Source organism: Bubalus bubalis, chromosome 23 (genome assembly GCF_019923935.1).
Source record: "Bubalus bubalis isolate 160015118507 breed Murrah chromosome 23, NDDB_SH_1, whole genome shotgun sequence".
In the NCBI taxonomy this organism is placed as follows: Eukaryota; Metazoa; Chordata; class Mammalia; order Artiodactyla; family Bovidae; genus Bubalus; species Bubalus bubalis.
The window spans coordinates 17,835,078-17,862,309 of record NC_059179.1 but is presented as its reverse complement, the minus strand read 5'-3'; the positions used below and the strand labels follow the sequence as shown (position 1 = coordinate 17,862,309).

General features: G+C 42.0%; 1 protein-coding gene across 1 annotated transcript in view; it reads right to left on the bottom strand.

Annotated features, from left to right (window-relative positions):
• DNTT (DNA nucleotidylexotransferase) overlaps window positions 1-21,537 on the bottom strand; it is a 36,767-nt gene extending 15,230 nt beyond the window's left edge. The window contains exons 1-7 of the mRNA XM_045164226.1: window positions 21,506-21,537; window positions 16,951-17,178; window positions 6,517-6,691; window positions 5,718-5,846; window positions 4,280-4,450; window positions 2,952-3,023; window positions 1,627-1,750 (exon numbers count right to left, since the gene is read on the bottom strand). Coding sequence (XP_045020161.1) covers window positions 1,627-1,750; window positions 2,952-3,023; window positions 4,280-4,450; window positions 5,718-5,846; window positions 6,517-6,691; window positions 16,951-17,178; window positions 21,506-21,537 — 931 coding nt within the window. The remainder of the gene's footprint in view (window positions 1-1,626; window positions 1,751-2,951; window positions 3,024-4,279; window positions 4,451-5,717; window positions 5,847-6,516; window positions 6,692-16,950; window positions 17,179-21,505) is intronic.
• Between the last annotated feature and the right edge of the window lie 5,695 nt (window positions 21,538-27,232).

Below are 27,232 nucleotides of genomic sequence, written 5' to 3'. Positions count from 1 at the left end.
GAAAGACAAGCAGGCTACAGTCCATAGGGTCGCAAAGAGGCAGACATGACTGAAGCGACTTAGCGCGCGTGCACATGCGCACGCGCACACACACACACAGAGTCTCTTAGAAGTAGAATTGTGACTATTAGGGGCTGGACGATGGGGAAAACGGATAGATGTGTGTCAAAGGGCACAGGATGAATAAGTTCTGCAAATCTGACGTACAGCATAGTGACTACAGTTAATAACACTGTGCAGTTTACGTCAACACAGTCATAGAATTCCCTAGTCATCTTTCATGGGAGAAGGCAATGGCATCCCACTCCAGTGATCTTGCCTGGAGAATCCCATGGACGGAGAAGCCTGGTAGGCTGCAGTCCATGGGGTCACACAGAGTCGGACACGACTGAAGCGACTTAGCAGCAGCAGCAGCAGCAGCAGTCATGTTTCATAAAGTTTCTAACCTCTGAAAGATTGCTAATAAGTTTTATAAGATGCCACATAAGAACTAGAAGAATCTAAAGGAAAAAAGACCCATATTCTTATTCTGGACTCCTGAAGGTTCAGCTTAATAAGCATTGATGTGAACCACCAAGAAATGCTTTCTTTGTCTCCTCCTGCTGTTTCTTTCCATCACTTAAACAGAAGATAGCAGGTTTTCTTTTCGTTGTTGTTGTTTTCTGGCCTTCTCTTGTAGAAGATCCCCCTTTTTTCATATTATTAAAAATGTTGATGACTTCCTCATTCTTTATAACTCAGAAGCCACAGTGCTCAGAACTGTGGCTATGACTTCCTTTCAAATCCCAATAATATTATGTTCTACTGCATATTAGAAATAAATGTTTTTAAAAAGTAAATGTTTAAAAGATGTACATTTTTTGACCCTGGTTCCAGAAATTTTGTCATTAAAAAAAATGACAAGTACCCTGTATAAATGGAAGTAACCAAGCCATCTGCAACCTCCTGGAAGCCTTGTCAGTCTTTCAGATGTCTGTCTCTACTCTCTTCTAGGTTAACAAGGCCTGATTGGGTAGACAAACCCCATGTCTAGGTTGCCACAGTTTCCCCTATATGTCTTGGTATTTTACAGTTTCTAAAGCTGATCCCTATTTGTGCCAAGCAACAACTCCAGTTTGTTCAAATATTATTTATTCCAAAGTTCTCCATGTCAACTTTCTGACCTGGATTCCTTACCCACACCTTTTACCCATCTGGGACCCAAATACCTGGAAGGGTCAGTCCAGTAAGAATAGATCAATGGTGCAGCCAGTTTTGACGTCTAGATAAAGGAATGACAACAGCCATCAGGCAGGGCCTATTTGCTCTGTGCCAAGTTAATTGTCTTGCCTCCAAGATCTGATCTATTCCCTACTTACGTACTGATGTACAGATGAGGTAAAGAAGGCTCAAAGATTTTAAGTAACTGTCTCAAGATCACACAGCTGGAGAGTGTGAGAGCCAGGATTTAGATCCAGGTCTATCTGATTCCAAAAGCTTGGGCTTTTAGCCATAGCATGAAGAGAGGCCAAGGAAGTGACCAGATCACCAAGACTGGAGGTAACATATGAAGTACAGCTGACAGATCCTTACCAAAACCTGACCAGCCCATGGCAATTATGGGAATCTTTAGGAGAGACAATTCACCTGCTTTCTGCATTTTTGTGAATTTCAGGGTTTTGTCCGACGTTATTTTACTCAGAGATCTGAACCCCATCCTGAACCATTTCTCAGATGTCTTCAGCCCCACTCCAAAAACAGAAGTAAAGAGCTGAAACAAAGGGAAAGATATGTCTTTAGTTTCTAAAACAGTCATTATGACACAAAGTGATACTTTTCAAGGTCAAGCAATTAAGAAAAAGCATAAGCAAATCTCGGACCTAGTGTCTCCTGAATATGACAAGCAGGGGGCAATGGTAATTTTTCAGAGGCTTTTCTGTTTCAGGACATATGGTATAACTAAATGAAGCAGAAGTCAGGAGGCAGCTTCTGGAACTGCCCAGGAATTCTGTATAACCAATAAGGATTGCCTTCACTGTCAGTGCATGACAACAGGTATCCATAGCCACACCTCCTCTGCCAACGGTCTGTTACACACACATGCATATTCACCCTCACAATTTAACGAGGGATGCACATGTAGGTTGCATAAATTCCCCAGCATCACACACTTGTTAAGTGGCAGAGCCCAGACTCAACTCAGTCTCTCTGTACTCTAAGCCTGGGCTTCTGCCCTCAACTACCTTTGAGGCTGAGCATCACTTCTGATCCAAAGGGATTGGTAGAAGTCTCTGCCTACTGCAACTCAGAGATAGGGAACACTGGGAGGTAATAAATCCTGCTTCAGAGTAGACAAGATGCAGTGAGGAGCTTTCCAGCACAGGTTGATTCTCTAAGAGCAGGTTTGTTTTGTCTCAGTCCTAGTGTACCCAGGAGTGACAACCTCTGGGAGATAAGGTCATTTATATCTCACCGTAGCATGGCAATAAGCTCAAGCACCTGTATTTATTCAGGCATTTGCTTCCTAGATCACTGCTATAGACTGAGTTGTGACCCTTCCTCCCAAATTTGTATGTTGAAATCCTAACCTCCAATATGACGGTATCTGGAGATGGGGTTTGGGGAAGGTAATTAGGTTAAACGAGGTCGTGAGGATGGGGTCCTCGTGGTGGGATTAGTGCCCTTATAAGAAGAGACCAGAGAATTTGTTCTCTCCTTGTGTGTGTCATATGAGGGGATGTTGAGAAGGAGGCTGTCTGCAAACCAAGAAGAGAGCCCTAACCAGAGCCCAGTCATGCCAACACCTTGATCTCAGAATTCCAGCCTTTAAAACTGTGGAAAAATAATCATGTGTTAAGTCACTCAGTCTGTGGCTTTGTGTTATGGCACCCCAAGCTGATCAGTACAACTACTTAGAATAATAGGATCAACTGAAAACCTATTTTTGATAAATACATGTACAAATCACTTACTTTGAAGGACTGATATCGTTCATCATTTAACACAGCTTTAACTTCAGAACTTTCTCCATCTTCAATAATTTCCTGCATGGACATTTGAAAAGCATTTTACACTAGTGATGTTAATCACAATATGAGATTTTCAAATCCCCAGATATAGTAGCTTAATTTTTCACTAAATACACCTATGACATAAAGGATGTTTCCTTAGCTGATCTAGAGAGAACAAGACAGTTCTTGCTTGAAAATCTCAGGTTATTATATTTCCAAGGACCCCTTTATAATCCTCGGGAAGGAAGGTACAGAATGATTGGAACACCAAACCAAAATGTTCACTGACAAAGGGGTGTCTAAATATTTGGGATAATTTTCTTTTTAATGGATATGAACGAACTGAAACAAAAGGACTTTTCATCTGATTGGGTTAGTTTCGGACCTATTGAAAAGCTAATTCAAGTTCAAGTCCTTATGATGTCTAGCTCAGAGCCACCTGTACATGCTAAGTCACTTCAGTCATGTCCAACTCTTTGCGACCCCATCAACTGTAGCCTGCCCAGCTCTGCTGTCCATGGAATTTTCCAGGCAAGAATATTAGAGCGGGTTGCCATTTCCTTCTCCAAGGGATCTTCCCAACCCAGGAATCAAATCCATGTTTCCTGTATCTTCTACATTGGCAGGTGGATTCTTTACTATTGCACCACCTGGGAAGCCCCTGGGAAGCCCCACCAGAGCCATCCAACCTCCTTTAAATAGAGTTAGGATTAATTTCCCTCCCTTGAATAATTTGCCTTGCATCTGACTATACTGAAATTTCCTCTTGGATGACCAATTTGCCTTGCCAGGAACCCTTAAACATTATTTAATAAATAACTAACCATCCTTGGCTCTCCTCTTAGAACACACAGGCGGAGATGTGGAATCAGCTCCACTGTCCTTCATACCCACCACCATTCTGGAGGGCAATGTCTGCTGAATGGAACTGAGGTTCTTCACACAGCCTGGGTTTTAACTCATAGCATCCCCTCCTGTTGAGCTTTTAGGTCATTAGAGACTTTCACTGTGATTAATAATACAGGAGAGTTATTTTCTCACTAGCTGGCCCCACATAGCTCCAAGTGAGATAATATTGGGGTATGAATGACACATATACATGTGTAGCTATCTATGTAATATATATATATGTGATATAATATATATCCATATAATATAAATCAGAGATAAATGAAAAAGTAATGAATACCACATCTATATAGTTAACAGGAAAATTTATTAATTGCATCTCTCTCCCTCCCTCAGTAGCTACCTAGTAGGAGCTGAAACGAATCACCTTTCACCCTTACCTCTATGACACATTTCACCTTGTCCCCCAGGCAGGGAATTCCTTGTGTGTCCTTCATACTGATGATTGTGAATGGCAGAGATTTAAGTACAGAAGCTGCTCTCATAAATGTCACATAAGAGACTTCATTTTCTTTAAACTCAGAATTTTCAGCCAATATCTCAAAGGCATCCTAAAGAATAAAACCAGATGAGCAAAACACAGTCTGTTTCCTAGCCCCTAACCCCCAAGCCAGCAGTCCCTTGCAAATGCCTCTTGTTCTCTGTTAAATATTAGAATGCCTCATGACTGTTCCCTCAAAGGTCAGGATTGGGTGTCCTGTACTTTTTCACTTCTCCCTGGTTGGATGAGCAGAGTTGAGTTGAAAACACAGACCACAGCATGCTTTGTAAGGAAACTTGGAATTCTCTGCCATTAGATATTCATGAATGATTTAAGTAAAAAATGACTTCTTGCTCACTGCATCTTCCTAGTCATTACTTGGCATGATCCTTCCCTGTTTGCTGACTTTCCCACCAGCCTGTGGCCAGGATTCTGCCTTGATCACTGGAAAATCCTCTCTCTTAGCTTGTTGGTGAAACAGAGTCAGCACTTAGTATAGACTTGTTGAATGAATGGGTATGATCAGAAGTGGCACAAACCCGCAGGCAGGGTTATTTAAGGTAGGGGGTTATTTAAGGTAGGGCATGTCTGCATTTCTGGCAGAGGAGGAAGTAGCTACAGCTGTGTGGCATGATCCTCAGGGTGCTCAGTAGCTGCCATTTCCTGGTCTTCCTTGGACACCTGGGGCTAGAATTTTAGAAAGGAGAAGTTCTGTATTCAATCTACTAATGCATGTTTTATCCATTTGACTACTGATTGTAGGCTGGAGGATAAGCAGTTATGGTTTTGTTCGGCTCATTTTGAAGCATAATTATGAAACTTCAGGGCTAAATGGGGCTTTAGAGTTGATCTACCTAATTGTTTATTAAGCAGATGAGGAAACAGGCTCAGAGAGAGAAAATGATTTGCCCAAGATAGTTAATATAAGGCTGAACCCAGGTCTGCTGACTCTCAATCTTATGTCTTCCCAACAAAGCTGTTTATGCACAATTGCTATTTCTATGCAATTTGTTCTTACTATGTAGTGGACTAATGATAGTATGTATTTAGTTATTCAGAATATTTGCCTTTGATAACTGTTGCATCCATTAATAACAACTCCCAATAAATCGTTAAGTTACTTTCTCTAAAGAATATGCTCTAAATATATTGTCTATTTTCGTAATAGAAGGAGACCCATTCTTGACAGAAAGAGGAACCAGAGATCATGTTAGGGGAGTGAGTAAGAATGGGGAAAACCTTCCTAGATTTTCAAGAAAATTCATAATTTAATTGGAGATCCACAGAAAGAAGCAGCAAGCCTTACGTTTGCTATAGTTGTTGTAAAGCTCCATTACCGTGAATATGTGGTTATAGTTGTTCAAAGTGGTTTTTCTTTGACACGCGTACTGGGAGATCTTTTTTACAGCAAGTGGTGGAGTCTTCTGGAAGCCTGCATTTGGGGTAGCTGAATAGTCTGTTTTCACCTAAAGAAATGTATAAGCATCTATTTTAAATAAAAAATTAATAGTAATAGACGTGTATGAAGAAAAATAAGAGGCAGTTCAATGGCAATTGTCTCTGGAAAGAAAATAATACTATAGGAGGCTCAAGTTTTATGTTATATGCATTTCTAATATTTGAAATTGCTATAATTAACGTAATATTTTTATGATCTGAAAAAGTAACATGAAAAAGAACTACCGATTAAACATCATTTTCCTTTTCTGTAAACTTACATAGTTAGGATCCATTGGTGAAGGGTTTGGAACTAAGAATTTAATTTTTTTCTTTATAAATGATCACGGTAAGAAAAAAATAAGAACCTTCTACTTTTCTGGCTGCTAGAACATCAAGACTTCAATATTTTGAAATATTTGTGTATAGACTTGTTTGTAAAAATAGCTACCATTTATTAAGTGCATATATAGATCAGGCTCAGTCTTAAGCACTTTGCATGTGTGTTATTCTAATCCTCATAAGCCATCTTACAAGATAGGCAGACACTACTGTTCTCATAATGTAAAGGAAGAAACCGAAGCTCAGAAAAGCTAAGTGACTTGCCAAAGTTCACACAGGGAGCAAGCAGAGAACCTGGGGTTTAACTTAAGTCTGTTGAGTCTATAGCCCACATACAACCACTTTCAGGACACTTACAACAAGCTGGTGTTTTCCTGTAATCTCCACTGGTTTTCCTGCTCCCATACTTTCGATCAGCCAGGAGACATCAAGGAGTTCTAGCTCTGAGCTGGCTCTTATGTTCTGTACCTGAAGCCACTTGAGAACCTCTGAACCAGAGTTGTTTTCTGCTACAATGTGGGTGACAGAATCACTGCAGAATAAGACAGAGACTTTCAAAATGAGAACCTCTCCTTTTTTCCCTGGGGTGTTCAGAGCATTCCATCTGATAGAGAAAGATGCACAGTAGACCTGACCATAGACATGGAGAACCTAGGCGTCCATGTCAGGGAATTCAACTTCAATTAGCATAGCAACGTGGCCTATGTTACATATCAGATGCAATAAAACTTAAGAAAACATTAGTAAGATTGTGATGTTAGTGGAAAACAAAGGTCCAGAGCGGATAGAGGATAAAATCGCTCTTAAATTAGCACCTTGCACTCTGCCTGTGGCTTTGGTGTGCTGTTTCATTTTTATTTTGCAGAGGGTTTTAATCTGGTGCCTTTCAAACTTGTATGTGATCCACAGTTAGAAACACATTTTATATCATGACCCAAAATAGATATAGATGTAGATGTTGATATGGATGTAACATCCCACTAAATTGATCTCATAAGTCATTAATAGGTGGTGACCAGCCTTTGGGAAATAGTGCTTTACATGTTTTTCAAAGCACAACTCTGTGTTGTAAGACCCTGTATCTTTTCCTTAAAAAAGTACTGAGCACTTAGCACACTTCAGCACTGTCCGAGTACTTCATATACATCATCTCTTTTAATACTCACATAGCTTCTTAAGTAAATATTATACTAGTCACACTTCAAAAATGAGGAAACTGAAGAACAGAGAGGTTAAGGACACCCTGAAGGTCACACAGCTGGTAAATGACATTTATCCTTTTTGATTGTCTTTTCTGGTCAATATGTTATTTCTATTTTTAAACAAATCTTTGAAATCAGCATTATATCACTGGAACTAATAATTTTTAGGGCTCCTTCAGTTCAAATTGTCTACAAATCTGGGAAATAGCAAAAGCAAATAGCATATATAGGCATTGAAGAGAAAAAAATAGAATTGTTTTTTCTTCTTTTCCCCACTTCTCTTGCTTGACTTCTTCCTCCTTCTCCTTTTCTTGATTGACTCTTAGATTCACTAAGTATTTCTTGGTTCACTGTTCTAGACACAGCCCTAGGTTCCCTGTGGTGGTGATGGGAAGGGGTTGGGTACCAAACAAGAAAAACAAAGTTTCTGGGCATCAGCATCTTCTGTGAAACAGCTGGTTAATATGTTATGGCATAGGCAGGACCTGCAAGTGGTATACAAAGAGGGAAAATAATTTAGTGTGGGCTGGGAGAGGTGGATGGCTTTGTAGAAAAGCGGCATTTGTTTGTGCCTAGTCTGGATGCATGGGAGGGATAAGGTACCAAGAAAGTAGCACTATAGATCCTCCTGGAAGAAAAGGTTCAAAGGTCAGAGAAAAGGAAGGAGAGTGGCCTGGATTGGAATGAAGAATTTCTGTTGGGAAGTAGTTGTAGATGTGACTGAGCAAGTGGGTTAACCACATTACAGAGGGTCTTAGAAGCCTGGTTGAGAAAGCTGGATCTTATGTTCTAGGATTATGGAGCCACTGAAGTTTTTTGTGAGCAGGACATGGATAGCATTTCAGTGTTATTTTAAAAGACTAATCTGGTATACACAATGATTTGGAGGGGGAGTCATGGGTTGGGGAGCTTTGAGAAGCTACTTAAGAAGATGAATCACTGGACCAGATATAAGATGATTTAAACCTCAGTCTGGTTCCTACAGTGCTAGAAAGGAAGGCAAAGGAGACATATGATGGATAGCTGGCATCACCTATAAAAGGTGAAGTGGGGAATAGACTCAACTATTACTCCAGCTTATCTATCACACTCAAGTGTTATCACTTTTGGTAGAAATAGGGATTTAGGAAGTTCGATCTCTTTGGAGGAAGAGTGGGGGAACAAAATTGAAGTTTATTTCAGGCAAGCTGCCTTGAAAGGATGGCTGGAGATCCAAATAAAAATATTTGGCTGACAGTTGGGTTCTGGGACTGGTGCTGGGAGGGAAGTGGGACTGGAGACCAGAGCTGAGACCATCTAGATGGCAGGATGTGCAGCAGGCCCAGGCAGAAAATAGTCGAGATAAAACCACCTTCTAAAAGGGCCAAGGGAAGACGGCTAGCTGCTTCCCTATTCCAGGTGCATATGATTCCAAAGACTACTTATAGTCAACTTCTTGGAAGATTGTCTATCTCAAGACTTGAAGAAAACCACAGAAGAATTAATAGGGTTAGACAGTATTATTCTTTCTATGTTTCTGCCCTTTGAAGAGAAACGTTATTATTATATTATTTATTATGCTTATTAGTACTATTAGTCTTCTAGGTCGTCCCAGTGCACTAGCCCCAAGCAACTATTAGTCTTCTAAATAGGGTTTTGTCTAAACCTCAGAGAGAGATGGGAGCGCTGAGGAAGAGCTCTGGGGCTCAACTTCTAAATTTAGGCCCCTCATCATCCAGTCATGTACCACCACCCTCAGTACCTCTTCACCTGGGATTCCCCAGGACAATGTGGGGATGTCTGAGCTCACCCTATTGGAGGAGGACCATGTGCATCTCCTACTGAATTCATATAAGCTTATTCAGGAATATAAGCTATGCAGTGTATGAAAGAAGATTCCGATTTGGATTTCCAACCCCTGCTCATTAAGCAACTAGCAAACAAAACAACAATTATCAAGTACATACAAAAAAAAAATCAAACAAACCACACATTGTGCTGTTCAGAGTTCATTTCTGTTTGTCACCGGTTCCCACAAAGTAAGAGATTGAAAGTCAGTCTTAGAAACTTTGACATCATAGTACAGGCGCATCTCAGAGATATTGTGTGTTCCATTGCAGACCACCAAAATAAAGCATTTGTTCACTGTCTATGCTGATTAGCAGACAGGATTACCAAGGAGGGTCACCTGCTCTGGTGTGTTCTGCACACAATGTCTTACTGCTCTGTTGTGACAGCTGTTTGCTGGTATAATGGTTTTCTCTCTGCCCTGAGCACTCTGGTATTGAAGATACTAATAGAACATCACCATGTGCCAGAATCATTGTAGATTAATTTCATACACTACTTCATTTAATTGTAAATAATTCCATGAGATAGGTAGTTATGATTATCTCTAATAGTAAGAAAAGAGAGCTTGGGACATTAAAAATTCACCCAGCTAATAAGTGGTGGAGCAAGGATTTAATCTGAGGTCCATTTTAATCTAGAACCTGTGTTCTGGGGGCTTCCCTCATGGTCCAGTGGTTAAGACTAGTAGGGGGCATGGGTTCAGTCCCTGGTCGGGAACTAAGATCCCATATCCCACGTGGCATGGCCAAAAGATAAAATAAAACCCGTGTGCTGGGCCACACTTAGCTACCCCTCTGTGACTCTGTGCTTTTTCCAATGAGAACATTTCCTTTTCTCAAAAGGAATAACATCAGAATGAATATCATCATCATCAACATCACCATCATCATCACAATGAAGATGAGAAAACCAAGGCCTGCAGAGGTCACATGAAGGCAAGATTCAAACCCAGGTGTGCATGACTTGAGCAATCTCTTAACGTTCTGCTAGACTGTGGTTAGACCCCTGCGTGAGGTTTTGTTTGTTTGCTTTAAGTATTTTTCTATATTTTCTCACTTCCTGTCATGAATTGTTTATTGTTAGTTTTCTGTGTAAGGGAACAAATATGCATGAATGTCATTTTCAAAGGCAAATAAACCTGGGATTGGGGCAGAGGTAGTCTCTGCCTTGCCCCCGAAGGCCTGGGCATTCTTCTTAAGATAAAAGGTGGCAGCAAGCTTCAGGCAGCCATCCTCAACGTCTTCTAAAGACCCCAAGGTCCTGCTGACATGGCCGTTCCTGAAATATCAGTGGATTCCCTTCTCTAAGTCACCTGGTTTCTTAGCCATGACCAATTAACAGTGACTTGGACTAGGTTTGGGAAGTTGTGAACCAATTACAAATATTCTGAACTAGGCTTTGGCCTTCAGCTTCCCCCAGGGAAAACCATGCAGGGCCCTCTTCTTTAAGTGGTGCTGAATTGAAATGTACTTGGCTTGGTCCTTGGCATCCTTGAGGGCAGGGACAGTGTTATAACCTGCCTGGTGATAATCATGTCTGGTGCCCAGCTCATGGCAATATTCATAGTAATGGTCAACAGAGAGACCACTGGTACAATGAATTGATCATGCATGGATGTGAGATTTGGACTAGAAAGAAAGCTTAGCACGGAAGAATGATGCTTTTGAACGGTGGTGTTGGAGAAGACTCTTGAGAGTCCCTTGGATTGCAAGGATATCCAACCAGTCCATCCTAAAGGAAATCAGTCCTGAATATTCATTGGAAGGACTGATGCTGAAGCTGAAGTTCCAATACTTTGGCTACTGATGTGAAGAACTGACTCATTGGAAAAGACCCTGATGCTGGGAAAGATTGAAAGCAGGAGGAGAAGGGGACAACAGAGGATAAGATGGTTGGATGGCATCACTGACTCCATGGACATGAGTTTGAGCAAGCTCTGGGAGTTGGTGATGGACAGGGAAGCCTGGTGTGCTATAGTCCATGGGGTTGCAAAGAGTTGGACACAATTGAGTGACTGAAATGAACTGAACTGAACTGAATAGCTCTGAAAGAATGTTTCTAAAATTGTAGTGTCTGCTAGAGGCACCAAGGATGCTGGCCTAAAATTCAGATGCCTGGGTCCTATTACCAGAGATTCAGATTCAGTAAATCTCACCTAGGGCCCAGAAATACACATTCTGAGAAGTTCCCTTGGTGATTCTGACATATGGTAGTCAGTCACTTCTAGTTATCTACTGGTGCAGCACCAACTATCCCAAAATGTAGTAGTTTTTAAAAGGCAACAATTTTGTTATGTCTCACAATTTGTGGGTCAGGAATTCAGGCAGCTCAGCTGGGCCATCCTTCTGTTCCATACGCAGCTGATGGAGGCACTGATATTCCATGCAGCCCGAGAGTCTGGCACCTTGGTGAGGGTGGCTGGGAGCCTGGGCTCAGCAGCATCTGCCACCTGAGCACCTTTAAGTGGCCTCTCTCAGGGGCAACTCAGACTTCTTACCTGAGGCTCTGGGTCCAAGGAACAGCAGAAGCCTTGAGGCCTTTTATGACCCAGCCCCTAAAAGTCACATGGTGCCATTTCTGCTGGGTCCACCAGCCCTCCCAAGGCAAGGGAAGGGAAGGTAGTCCTTGTCGCTCCATGGGGTCTGCCATATTTCAAAACCATCTCACAGCCCAATGACTCCACCTTGTGAAACAGTGCTGGAGAGGAAGATCAGTCTTTACCTGCCCCAGCTTAGATGGGATCCCCATACTGGACTCGGGGATCAGTTATAGCAATGTTTCCCCATCCAGTACTCATTTCTCTGCAGGTACATGAGACAATTTTAGGGAGTACACAACAGAACATCTTAGAAGTTTATGTGTTAATTAAATCTATATTTTTAAGTTATGTATATCAGACCCATGATTTTTATGGCTATTATTCCTTAAGCTAGAGATAAATTATAATGACTCAGACTAAGGGCAGTTAAAAGAAACACTGTAGTTATATAATAATACACATGATAAAAGATATTACAAGAATCATGAGTATGACCCTCAGATGTTCAGAAAGCTCTAAGTTTGAGAGATTAACTCACAAATCTCAGTTTTGATTTTTTTTTCTGAGATACCAATATCCCTGATTTTTCTTTTTTCTTCCCCTAGTTTCTCTTGCCTCTTGACACAATTAGAAAAAGTCTTCATGAAGGAATAGGCAGCCATCTTTTTTTGTGTGTGTGAGAAGCCAGACTGATATCTCTATCTGATTCCCCCAGTTCTCATGGATGGTCATCTGCTTTTTTCTTTGTCTTTAAAACTGTTTTATTTCCCTGCAGAAGTCATTCTTAATTCTTTCCATCTGACACAGGACTTATTTTGTCAACAATAACTTTAAAAATAGTTATTTACAGTTGAACTGGGATGTTTACAGTTTAAAAAAAAAATCCTCTTGCCAATTTCCCTAGCAACTGATCTCTTTCAGAATCCCTGTCACTGAAAAATCGAGGTAGTTTTATTTGGTTTTATCCCACACTCTTATGGAGCTTCCCTGGTGGCTCAGATGGTAAAAAAAAAAAAAAAAAATCTGCCTGCAATACAGGAGACCTGGGTTCTATTCCTGGGTCGGGAAGATTCCTGGAGAAGAGAATGGCAACCCACTCCAGTATCCCAGTATCTTGCCTGGAGAATTCCATGGACAGAGGAGCCTGGCAGGCTACAGTCCATGGAGTTGCAAAGAGTCGGACATGACTGAGTGATGAACACTAGCACCAGTAAAAACAAGCTTTTATTTCCAGCCCTTGATATACTGAAGACTGAGAGGGTCTTGCCCTGATTTTTCGGCCCACATTAAATGAGACCGTGAACACTTACATTAACTTAAAGTTCACAAATTTTGAAATAAGTAATTTGAACCAAAGCAGGACAAACTCCGGGAGATAGTGAAAGACAGGGAAGCCTGGCATGCTGCAGTTCATGGGGTCACAAAGAGTCAGACACAACTTACTGACTGAAGAACAACAGGACTCGAGTCTACACTGCATGCTTTTGAACTTACAAAAATAAAATCTTCATTATTTCATTGATTACAAAGGTAATACTGTAACCAAAAGGTAACCAAACATTGTAAAAAAAATTCAGTGACAAAAATTACTCTTGGTAGTCATAAGTTCCTTTGGTTGGTTTTATATTCTCCAGATAAAGTATTCTTTGAGCAAATATTTCCTGAAGCCTACTCTGTGTAAGAAAATTGTCAAAAGTGGAGTTGGGGAGGAATAAGGAGAAAAGCCAGGTGGAAGAGTCAGGGGCCAACCGTAAGCCATGGCTCACCCTGTGTCCAGGAAGGAAGTTCCTCCCCTAGGAAGGCTTCCAGAGGTCTTAGGTCTTACATAGAGAAGTGTAAGGAGAAGCCATTCAAAGTTGGAGGAGAAAAAGTGAGGGAAAAAACATAATGAGAAACCAGTGAAGATGTGTTTGGACACTGAACTTAGAAGAAGCCTAGAGAAAGACTAGTTCAATATCATATTTTCTGGAGCAGATAATAGCTCTTTCATCTGGTGTTCATATTCTTTTCCAAACAATGACTTTTAATATTTTTATTTCAAACACCAAAAATCTGAAGTGATAGGGCATTGTCAAAGATAAACAAAGCTGGACACTCATTAAGGCAGTAAGAATAGAGTTTATTCAGTAATGACTATTGCAAAAGGGAAGAGGGTTCAGCATGAAAGACACAAGGAGGCTCGAAGTAAAGCTTTGGGTAGGAAAATTCTAATTTTTTTAAAAAGAGGAAAATGAGTACATGCCAGGGAAATACATTATGCTATCTTTTCATGCGAAGTGACAACAAAGGTACAGTTCCTGGCTCTCTTGTCTGATTTGAAACTCTTTGCTCACAAGGTGCAAGCCTTCTACTTGGGTCCTAACAGAACCCTTAACTTGTGATGGCATGGTGGTGTATTTTGCTTTCATTTAAACAAAGCCTTTCAAAGACAGCCTTGTAGACAAACTATGGAGGTGCAAGCAGGGGAAATGTATCCTCTGATGGGTTTCTACTGCTTAAACAGTGGAACTCAGAAAAAGTGATCATCTGCTGGCTGATGTAACCATGGAAAGCCTCCCTTCCTATCCGGCTCTTTCTTTTTCAGCATCAACAATTTAGGTCAAGACAGAAATGGTAAGCTTAGCGAGTATGCAAAAAGAGGAGAGTTGACGCTGATAAAGTTTTAAAACAGCTCAAAGTACTGGAATCAAGGATAAAAGAAGAACGTGACAAACACTAGATTCCGACCCTTCTCTAGCTTGTCCCAGAGAACTGGAATATTATGAAGTTGCTCTAAAATTTAGGGTGTTGGCCATGGAATAAAATTCAGTAACCTTTTTAATGAATGTGCAAAAATGCCTCAAAGAACTTGACACCTCCCTTTATTTATATTTTAAGAACCAGCTTCCTATGGTACTTGGAATAGCATGTCTTTTGCAATATAACATAAATATTAATGAAGTCCAATCCAACTATAAAGATACAGTATACATATGCTGGAAAATTAAATAGTTCCAGATAGCTCAATACATTCAGGCACACCAATTCTAAGCTGTGTGTTCAGGTTCAGGTAAAGTAGGGATCAGATTTTTCCTCATATTTAAACCCTCCTAGCAGCCAAAGAATGCACTAGAAATTATGGAGATTACTGTCTACTTTCAGAACTTTTTTTAGCTCCTCTTTCTCTGAATCTTTTATATCAAAAGGTGAGGTCTAGCTGTTCCTCTTAAGAAGTATCCTTTCTTTTAAAATAACAATTTCCTTTATTTTCACTTAAAAAATATGTTCATTGTAAAAAGTTTGGAAAACATAGAGCATAAAAGCAGCCATAATCTCTCACTACTACCCTCATGCCCACTAATAACCAATTTGATGGGTTTCCTTCCTGTCTTTGTTCTGTTCATTTGTGTCACTCGACCTCGTTCATATTGTGGAGAGAAAGCCCTCTCCTTAGGATTTTACTAGAAAGGTCAATGGATTCAGCTAAGTAACGAGAAAACAGCTACACTACAATCATATAGCTGTTCTAATTTATCCAAGTACACTGATATCCATCATGGCATGTGGTATCACATCAGGCAGACTAGACGATTTATCAAGAATCTAAGGTCAGAGAGGAGAGAGGGGGTCTTCCCCACATCACATGGCTGGGAAGGGTCAGAGTCAGACTCTGAGGTCTAGAGATTTTTTTATCTAGAGATTTTCCCCTGTAATAATCTTCATTGTCCTTTCCAATTAGAGTCTATATAGCTAACTATGGAAATTCCGTTTGAGAGCTAGAACTTCTGCTTCCTGTGGTTTATATTTGTGTCATAAAACACATTTGCATTTAATGTGTCTTCTGAGCAGCCAGCCTGGGAACTTTGCCACAGTCGCATCGCAGCAGCAGTTGGCTCGCTGTGCACCAGTTTCCTCTGTCGCCCGAGCAGCTGGGCTCAGTCCCTGGTAGCAGAGCTGCCTCTTGAGTTTTCTTGTCAAAAGAAGAAACTTGCCTCCAGTCGTCTCTCCACCTACCTACCTCAGCCACCGTGCGCATTACTCGTAGCTGTGCCTATAACTAAACCAGTCAGCTCTTGCTGAAAGTGTAGAGAAATTGGGTGAGGAAATCCATGGGAGACTCAAGAATTTCTGAATGGGGCATTTTAGTAAAAAAAAATTAAATGTTTCTATGAGATTTGACTCATATTTGATGATTGACTTTTGACATATGTTTCTCTAGCAATTTGTAACTGACACTTCATCAGGATATGCTTGTCAGTTTTTCTTATTTTTTTCAAGACAAAAATTTGTTTTCACATAGAATTCTTATACATTTTCCTGAAAAAAAAAAAAATGTGATCAACCTATTCCTTGGACAATCAAGGCCAGCCAATTGCATCAATTATCATTGTTTATTCACTATAAGCCCTCTGGCAATTCTGTTTGGAATTATTAATGCCAAGGTTCTAATACCATTTGTGTCTGGATTTTGTTTGGTTTTCTCTTCCATCTATTTGAGACCCATGAAGAGCTTACATAACTGTTAGAAAAAGAGCAAGGCCAGGCTGGGATGTGAGTGGGTGAACATTCGAGGCACCCTGCATGGTTGCTTCAGTTGCCTTCTTATTTGAGCTCTGAGCTCATCACTCTCAGCAAGGCGTCTTTCACCCTTAGACAGAGCCACCCCTGAATCTTTAACCAGCATCCCTCTCTCTATGAATCCCACTCAGACTGCAGTTCAGAAAAACATGATCAAAGCCACATTTGGGTGCCTGTGGTGAGCCAACTACAGTCCTAGCCCATCACAGACACTCCCCACTTCCACCCAGCAGATGTGCAGCTTACTGGCCAACCAACCAAACTATTCTTTCTGCCTCCAAGCAGCTGCCAGTTTTTGTCTGGACTCAGTGATGCTTTTGTTCAGCTCGGTCAAGAGTAAACCTCGGTGGTTTCAGCATTGAACTTTCCAACTAGGTTTCTGTTTATCATTCCTTGATACTTCATCTCATAATAATGAAAGGCAAAAAAAAAAATTACTTTATCTTTTGGTGCCAACTGGTTTCAATATAATTGTATCAAATTCCCACTGATCTTATTTCCCTTAAGTAATTGCCTCAGATTTCTTCTTTGACCTCATACCTGTTCTCCCAGTGGGAGCATCACCTCTTCTGTTTGCAGAGGAAAACACAGATTCCTTGGGTTCCAAAGAAGTTGTTCACAAAAACCCTGCTTATTCACAAGCTGAAATTCATGATGTCTTACCTGAGCTCATTTTCAACCCTGAAACCTTTCCTTCGAGCCAGCTCCATGAGGAAGTTTCTGCGGGTGGTTCCCATTTTCTTCTCCAAAATGAAGAGGACCAAATTTTGAAACTTGATGTCATGAGGAGGGGAGGCCATCGAGGCACCCACCTGCTTGGGTCTCTTCTTCCGAGGGCCTGAGGAGGCTGTGCACAGCGGATCCATGGGAAGACGTTGATGCTGCCTCTGGCTGTGCCATCAAATGATATCTCCAGAAGAGAGGAAGAGCTTGCCCCTCCTTCACGAGGAGCCCTGATGTCATCTCACCATCCCACCCAGCCCTGCCCTGCTCATAGCTTCCTGCCCAAGATCCAGGGGGAACTGCTATCTCTGTTCATCTGTCCAGTCTTGGGATCATAATGGGAATGGCAAATTAACTTTGGCTTTCCTATGCATAATCTCATCAGATCATCAGAATAACTTTGTGAGGAAGGTAGGGAAGCATCATTCTTCCCATGTTATTAATTAATTAATCAATTTACTGGTTACAAATTTCTTTAGACCCCTCTTGTCTTTATTTTTGATGCTTTTTTAAATCTCCCAAATAGTTTGCATTCTCTGCTCTCACTGCAATACATTGGATTTCTATAGCTTGCATGGGTGTTATTCGTTGTATGTGGTTGTTTTGATTTTACATAAATGGCAATGTTATATTTCCCATCCTGCTGATTACTTTTTTTTTTTTACTCAGAACTCTGCTTTCAGATCCATTCACTCTGCTCTGTGTTCTAATCTGTTGCCTCTGATTGTTCCATTGTATTTCATGGTGGGCATTTTAGCTATGCTGGTGCATTTATAAGTGATAAAACAAAGGCTCAATGTATGAAATATCATAGAACAAGAGGCAGAACAAGATCTTGACTTAAGTCTTCAGGTTCCAAATGATATATATCTCAGCTTTTTCAGTAGACTGAGGTTGTCTGTTCAGGAGATTGAGTAATCTGTTACATAAGCCTAAAATCAATGGGATGAAATGGGATGATCTTTAGGTGAGAATTACTGCCATAAAGAGACATTTTCACAACTTTATGGGCAAAATAAAATTAGTGTCTTTCATCAATACACTTCATGGATCTCATTTTCCGAGCACCTACAAGCTTAGCTGATTGAATCCCACAGCAACACTGTCTAGCATCCCCACTGGGTTTAACAACTTGCTAAGGGTCACAGAACTAGTCAACAGGAAATTATTGAATTTAATCTCATTATAAAACCTGGGCTTTAACTACCAAGAAGCCATCCTCTACACATGTCTCCCCCAGTGGCAAATCTAAACTCTGCTCACGCTTGCTCCTTGGAAGAAAAGCTATGACAAACCTAGACAGTGTATTAAAAAACAGAGACATTACTTTGCCAAAAAAGGTCCGTATAGTCAAAGCTATGGTTTTTCCGGTAGTCATGTATGGATGTGAGAGCTGGACCATAAAGAAGGCTGAGTGCTGAACAATTGATGTTTTCAAATTGTGGTGTTGGAAAAGAGTCCTTTGGACAGCAAAGAGATCATACCAGTCTATCCTAAAGGAAACCAATCCTGAATAGTCATTGAAGGACTGAAGTTGAAGCTGAAGCTCCAATACTTTGGCTACCTGATGCAAAGAGCAGACTCACTGCAAAAGACCCTGTTGCTGGGAAAGATTGAATGCAGGAGGAGAAGGGGACGACAGAGGACCAGATGGTTGGATGGTATCACTGACTCAATGAACATGAGTTTGAGCAAGCTCCGGGAAACGGTAAAGGACAGAGAAGCCTGGCATGCTGCAGTCCATGGGGTCCCAAAGAGGCGTACACGACTGAGCGACTGAACAACCACAAGATTCACTCTGCCATATTTGAGACTGTTGCTACCTTCAAGTACATGAGCTCCTCACCATAATACCAGGGAAAAGGGATGTAACAGCTTCCTTCAAACATCTGCAAAACTGCGTTGCTTAAGAGAGAAAGATCAAAAATCTTCAGGTTGAATTTGCAGAGTAATAGCTTTTAACTCTCTGCAAGTAAGAACTTTTTATTTACTGCTGCTGCTGCTAAGTCACTTCAGTCGTGTCCGACTCTGTGCGACCCCATAGATGGCAGCCCACCAGGCTCCATCGTCCCTGGGATTCTCCAGGCAAGAACACTGCAGTGGGTTGCCATTTCCCTCTCCAATGCACGAAAGTGAAAAGTGAAAGTGAAGTTGCTCAGTCGTGTCTGACTCTTAGCGCCCCCATGGACTGCAGCCCACCAGGCTCCTCCGTCCACAGGATTTTCCAGGGCTGGCTAAAAATTGAGAGGCCACATTGCACAGTGAAATATTACTAGTCATGAAATTTGTTTCAGTAGAGTCTAGACAAGCGCTTGTTGAAATGTTACAGAAGGGATTCATGCATCTGGTAAGACCGTCACTTCAGTTCTGCTGTTCCAGTGTGCTGTGACTGCTCACCCGAGGATGAGAGTCCACTGTGGTCCTAACTTTGGTGTGTGGTCACCAAAGTGCTGAATGCTTCACGTGAGAATGCCAACTTCCCCCAAGGCATGGCATAAGCAAAAGATTCTGGCAAGAGTCTGGGACTGATATGTTCACCCCCAGGAGATGGCGAAAGGAGGAACCAGTATGTCATCTAAGTGGTAAAGGGGATGGAGAAGTATAGAGACATGGCTCTGACCTCGGGCTGCCAATACAAATCTCATTATCTCCATTGCTTTGAAGCTGTGACTTTGAGGATGGTGTTTCACTTCTCTAAGCCTCAGATTTTCCAATCTATAAAATAAAGAGTAACTGAGATAACCACAGAACAGCTGAGTGAAGTGCTTGGCACAGTGGAAGCACTTTAAATAAAGGTCAGTTGATAGTGATTTGATGTTTTGTTTTGAGGGAAGTGCCAGTTTGATCTGAAATCAGAACTATATGTTTTATAAAGCTATTAAATCATCAAAATATTATTTGAACCAATGTCTTGTTTAATTTGCTTTGAATCACTAGTATGCTGAAGATATAAGACACGCAGATTCGATCCCTGAGTTGGGAAGATCCCCTGGAGGAGGTCATGGCAATCCACCCCAGTATTTTTGCCTGGAAATCCCATGGACAGAGGAGCCAGGTGGCCTATAGTCTATAGGATCGCAAAGAGTCAGACACTACTGAAGTGACTTAGCATGCATCAAAAATTAAAAAAATGATGATGCTTATCTAGTCAGTCTCTCAGCCAAGAAACCTATCTTTCTATGATCTGCTCTATGAGGTTGGGGATGGGACTGTCAGATCAGATCAGATCAGTCGCTCAGTCGTGTCCGACTCTTTGTGACCCATGAATCACAGCACGCCAGGCCTCCCTGTCCATCACCAACTCCCGGAGTTCACTCAGACTCACGTCCATCGAGTCAGTGATGCCATCCAGCCATCTCATCCTCTGTCGTCCCCTTCTCCTCTTACCCTCAATCCATCCCAGCACCAGAGTCTTTTCCAATGAGTCAACTCTTCACATGAGGTGGCCAAAGTACTGGAGTTTCAGCTTTAGCATCATTCCTTCCAAAGAAATCCCAGGGCTGATCTCCTTCAGAATGGACTGGTTGGATCTCCTTGCAGTCCAAGGGACTCTCAAGAGTATTCTCCAACACCACAGTTCAAAAGCATCAATTCTTCAGTGCTCAGCCTTCTTCACAGTCCCAACTCTCACATCCATACATGACCACAGGAAAAACCATAGCCTTGACTAGACGAAACTTTGTTGGCAAAGTAATGTCTCTGCTTTGAATATGCTATCTAGGTTGGTCATAACTTTCCTACCAAGGAGTAAGAGTCTTTTAATTTTATGGCTGCAGTCACCATCTGCAGTGATTTTGGAGCCCAGAAAAATAAAGTCTGACACTGTTTCCACTGTTCCCCCATCTATTTCCCATGATGTGATGGGACCAGATGCCATGATCTTCGTTTTCTGAATGTTGAGCTTTAAGCCAACTTTTTCACTCTCCACTTTCACTTTCATCAAGAGGCTTTTGAGTTCCTCTTCACTTTCTGCCATAAGGGTGGTGTCATGTGCATATCTGAGGTTATTGAGATTTCTCCTGGCAATCTTGATTCCAGCTTGTGCTTCTTCCAGTCCAGCGTTTCTCATGATGTACTCTGCATATAAGTTAAATAAGCAGGGTGACAATATACAGCCTTGACGAACTCCTTTTCCTATTTGGAACCAATCTGTTGTTCCATGTCCAGTTCTAACTGTTGCTTCCTGACCTGCATACAAACTTCTCAAGAGGCAGATCAGGTGGTCTGGTATTCCCATCTCTTTCAGAATTTTCCACAGACTGTACAAGCTCTTAATCTATCAGTTGGCTAATGTTGGGACCTGCCAGTAGGAGGCACTAGAGAGAGAAAGACTGCAAGGCTGGAGTGAGAAGCACTCGACCGTTTTGATTTGCTTGTTGATACTTTCAGAGTCTTCTCAGCGACGGGTCTTCATTCTGGCATCTCCAGCATTTTTTTTTTTTTTAACCTCTCTCTTTTCTTTTTTTTTGCATAACCAGACAAAGCTTCAACATACCTTTCAGGGGCACCAACACTAGCCAGGAACATCTACTTCTCAGAGGTCTGAATTCCAGCTCTGCAAGGATTTTCCTATGAATTCTCACAGCATCACCAGCAACGAGCAGCTCCCTCTTCTCATAGATCTATGTTCCAGCACCATGGGAATCTCCTGCTCCAAACTTGCAGATTTCACCTATATCCACTCTGTCCCTGTGTTCTTACAGCCCTAGGGGTGGGTCACACTTCCTATTGTTACTCTCTCTGAGTTATCTCAGTGTTCTCATTTTGCTTTGGAGCCCTCTGATGCCTGTTAAACCAATCCCCTGTATTAAATTCTCTCTGTCGAAATAACTAGCACGCTTTCCTTTTTCCTAACTGAACCCTGACTGATAAATATATTGTCCAATGAAAGTGAGGGTGTAGGAAATGGGGACTGACCTACACTGCTGGAAGCATACTCATTTCTCTAAGGGTAAATTTGTCTCATAAAAGATACACATATTACTGCTGGTTATAACCCCTTGGCTAGAATCAGTCACATTGTTCCACTAACTTCAGCAGGGCTTGGAAATGCAAGGAAGTACATAGGATTTATGGGGAGTGTTCCTGTTCCTGCCATGTCCAGGGTCAAGCTAAGTGCTGGCTGATGAGTGTGGAGACTGTCAGTCAAGGAGATATGACTGCATCTGCACCAAGCCTGGGGCAGAGACTAGGGAGGACGGGAGCCCATAATTCCTGGAGGAGAAGCTTCAAGAGAGGGACCACACGGTGTAGTGGTCAGGCCATTCCCAGCCTTGCTAGAATTTCAAACCACGGGTTTGGCTTGGAATAAAACACAAGAATATGTGATTCCTCTGAAATAACTTCATACCAATTGCTCCTTCTTTAAAGCATCACATAGAGGTGAAATGTCCAAGGGCTATCCTAAGTTTAGGTCAGGTGTCTCCCTGCTCTCACAGTCTTCTGTGCCTCCTTGCCCGGAAGAGCACGTTATTCTATGCTGCTGCTGCTGCTGCTGCTAAGTCGCTTCAGTCGTGTCTGACTCTGTGCGACCCCATAGACAGCAGCCCACCAGGCTCCCCCGTCCCTGGGATTCTCCAGGCAAGAACACTGGAGTGGGTTGCCATTTCCTTCTCCAATGCATGAAAGTGAAAAGTGGAAGTGAAGTCACTCAGTCGTGTCCGACTCTTAGCGACCTCATGGACTGCAGCCCACCAGGCTCCTTCATCCATGGGATTTTCCAGGCAAGAGTACTGGAGTGAGGTGCCATTGCCTTCTCTGTATTCTATGCTAAAATACACTAACCCCTTCTGCGTTCCTTCCACTGAACTGTAAGTCCTGCTGGGACAGGAATCATGTAAGTTGTATTGTTAACAACATCTGAATCCCCAGCATCTAACACAGCTCCTTGTACGCAGGCACCAGTAAATGTAGAATAAACTATAAATCAAATCTAAATTGGTGTTTTTAACTTTTTATGCTGTTCGGATAACTATGATATAATCTTACATATATACGCATATAAAGATTGAAGGCAGGAGGAGAAGAGGGTGACAAAGGTTGAGATGGTTGGATGGCATCACTGACTCAATGGACATGAGTTTGAGCAAACGCAGGGAGATAGTGAAGGACAGGAAAGCCTGGCGTGCTGCAGTCCATGGGGTGGCAAAGAGTCAGACACGACTTAGTGACTGAAGAACAGCAACAATCTTCTATCTCTGCCCTTCTCATGCTACAAATTCCCACCTAAATGTGAGCAAGTACAACACAATTGTAAAGGAGCCAGACTACCTGAATTCTACACTCAGACATTTATGAGCTGTGTGGCCGTGGGTAAGTTGTAACACCTCTCTGTGCAATTCCCTCATCTGTACAATGGAGGTTATAGTGATTTCTATCATATAGGTGGTTATAAGGAAGAGTCCTGGTAGGCAGCAAGTGATAAAAAGTGTTCATTGGTCACTGTAATAGCTCAGCTTTCTTGCCCCCTGTCCTCCTCTGTCCCCTTGTGGTATTCCCACATAACTGAGAAGGTTTTCTACCAGAGAACTTCTCACTGGACTTTTGATTTCCCTAGATTCTACAAAAGTGGTGTGAGGCCCAGTTAGAACCAGGATCAATGAGACTGGAAGGGTGTCCTGCCATGATTCCCAACATGCGTGCTGGGCGGCACTTGTTCCATGAAGTGTTCCATGCAAAACAAAAAGTTCTGTGATGTATTAAGGGAAACCAGACAAACTTTATGTGTGTTAGCTCACCAAAGACTTCGAGAAGCCTTGCAGTAAAGAAACCTGTTTAATTTTGGTTTGTCCAGTGTATTCCCGACTTGCTTGTTTGGTTTGTTTGTTTTCTAGAACGCCTTGCTGAACACCACAGGCGCTGACAGCCACACACACTTCCTCGGGGCTTGGAGTTAGGTCTGGCAACCAGCGGCCACTCACCACACTCGCCAGGTATGTGGTGTTGGGCAAGTCACTTAACCTGTGGGCGGCTCGGCTTCCAGTCAGTAAAATGGCGATTATGGTGCTGACTTCACGGCATCATAATTGATGAAGAAGATAACACGAACATAGCCACTGGCTTCCTGTGGGTGCTTGGTCCCTATTCTACCCTAACCTTCGTCCTGCCAGTCCTGTGTGCCAGGGACACGACCTGTGGTCCTATGTGCTGGGGACACGACCTGTGGTCCTGGCTTGGGTGGACGATGGCCGCTGTGAGGAAGCAGAGAGTATTCCTAGCCATTGGCTACCACTCTTCGGCCCCTATGCAGTTGTTGCTCTTCTTCATTTAACCTTGATTTGTTTTTCCATCTGGGGTAATCCTTGGTATCTGCATGATTGATCTTAGAGACCTTTATTGAGTGTGAGTTTCTGGCACAGAAAAGAAGGGAGAGGGTTTCAGTTTCTCCCTGGTTGGCTGGAGAAGTGGGCTTCTTCTAGCAAAAAACAAAACCAAAAAAACATTTTTATCCTGAAAAGTCGTGTTGTTCTAACGTTTCTGTGCATTAGAAGAAGTCAGTTTGAGACAGAAAACTTCTGCTTCCGGCAGTTTTATTTTCTTTTATATAAAAAATCTGGTATCATGTACTCACTTCAAGCTGTTGATCTGGGAACTCTGCCATCCCCAAATGTGTGGGCAGGGTTTTGTTTTGGTTTGGTTTCTTACCAAGCACCAGTTTCCTCTGCTGCCTGAACAGCTGTGTTTGGTTCTTGGCAGTGAGTGTTTTCTGGAGCTTTGAACTGCCTCCTTGGGAAAACTCGTAGAGTTTCTTGAATGGTAAAAATCTTGGAAAATTTGCTTCTCGCTGCTGAGAAGCAATCTGTAGCGATGTATCCTTCAAGCCAATAAACACAAGAAAATTCTATATTTTAGTTAGAACTTGAGATTTCCCCTTTGTCCACAGGGTGAGAAATGATGGCAAGAATAAGGAAATCAATGGAAACAGCAGCTTATTTGTGACTTCTGGTCTTCATTCAAAAATATTTACTAAACTCTATGACACAAATGAACCTAACTACTAAACAAAAGCGGATTCACAGACATAGAGAACAGACTGATGGTTGCCAAGAGGACAGGGGAGGGATGGAGTAGGAGGTTGGGATTAGCAGATGTAAGCTTTTATATATAGAATGGATACACAACAAGATCCTTCTGTAAAGCAAAGGGAACCATATTCAATATCCAGTGATAAACCATAATGGGAAAGAATATTTAAAAAGAATGTATCCATCTATGTATTTCTGAATCACCTTGGCGTACAGCAGAAATTAACACAATATTTTAAGTCAACCATACTTCGATTAAAAAAAAAATCTATATATTTATTAAACTGCAGCTGACCACCAAATAGTGGGAGAAAGCATGTGTTGAGCCTGGAGGTAAGAAAGTACAGGTATTTGCCTTAAAGAAGAGTTTGAAGAGGAGAGTTGGGATTTTATTTGCAAAGAATTGCTCAAAAGTGTTTGAGCAAAGGCAGAAGGTGATGAAAGGGAGCCTCAGGAAAATCAACCAGTCAGGCATGAATGGGAAGAACTGGAGAGAGAGAGAGAGAAGGGAAGACGTTAGGAGACAGTTGGAATAGTCTAGGCATGACGTACTCAAAGGTTGACCTGGGACAGCTGGAGAGAATTGAACAGTTTGAAATGACAGAGGCAGGTCCTGGGGGCTGTGCTGTGGCTGTGGGTGGGACAGAACTGGGTCAGCAAGGGCTGCTGGATGCCTGAGGCGAGTCCTCCAGTGCTGCCAGAATGAGGGGCCTTTGCTCCAGCTCATTCCTCCCCCTTGAATGTCCAGCCCATTTAGGCTCCTCTTATAGGTCTTACTCAAAATGCCTAAAACAGAACTCCTTACTTCCCAAACGTCTCCTTCACCTCTCTCCCCAGATCCTTTTGACTCCTTCTCACTTGTTGGTGTTTCTGAGGTAGCCAGTAACACCTCTGTTCCCCCTGGATTGCAAACCAGAAATAAGCACAGGAGTCAGATAGGTGCCTGGGAACATGCACATGTTTAACAGTCAGCTCCCAAAGTTCCAGAACGTTTAACATTTAGATCTTGTTAACTGGCACTAGCCGGCTCTAATACACCACTGTGACCTGAATCACTAGATCAGCTTTGTTTCTAGTAAACTGGAGAAGCTGACTTGACTTTCAGCTTCAGGACATGAATAATTTAATTGAGAGGTTGATGACGGAATCATACGGCGATGACGGCAAAGCAGTTGTGGTCATCTGTGAAGATGTTAGGCTCTAGGAAGTACGTTATCATTTAGCCTCATGATCACTCTTCAGAGCACCCAGAAGGATGTTTTAACTTGCCTCTCTTTTAGCCTCCTGCTGGAGGAATTCAGAGCAGAGAGGGGTGGGGAGAGGCAAGGATGATTCTCACAGAGAAGGGAGCCTGTCCAGGGCCGGGAGGCATGCTCTAGGTCTCAGAGAGCGCTGAAACCCTGAGTTGGCATTGGGAAGCCATGGAGACCTTCTGAGCAGAGAAGTGTCAAAAACAATTCAGCCTAGTAGTGATGTGTGTTATAGTCTAGAAAGGGGGCACCTCAGAGATGTGGAGACAGAGAAGAGAGCATTGGTGGGAGCCTTAACTGGAGTTATTCATTCATTTGTTCATTCATTCATTCACAAGTATTTGTTGTGTGGTTACTATGTTATAGGCACTATCCTATACAATAAGAATACAGAATGAACAGCAAGAAATTAATACAACATTGTAAAGCGATTATACTCCAATAAAAGATAAATAAAATAAAGATATACAGATGCTAGAAGAGAAAAAAAAAAGAACACAGAGTGAATAATACAGACTATCCTTGCCCTCATGGAATTTACATTCTATTCAGTGGAGAAAAAAATCAATAAATACAGTTAATACGCTTTAACCTCTGAGCCAGCAGGGAAGCCCCCAATAAAAGAACTAGAGTAGGCCAGATGGTGGTAAGTACTAGGGAAAGAATAAAGAAGATTGGGTGGGGTGGGGATGGCGTCTTAACTAAGGCGATCAGAAGGCCTCACTGAGGAGGGAACCTTTGAGCAAAGACTTGAAAGAAGCTAATGGCAGCAGGAATGGAGATGGGGGATAAATGTGACAGACCACGGGGGCAAATTTGAAAGAAACAACTTTAAAAAGACAATCTCACAATCATTTAGACAAGGATTTGGAAAACATTAGGATCATAACCCAAATTGTAAAATATAGAATTCAACCAAATTTGGAATGTGTTTGCCCTATATGGTTT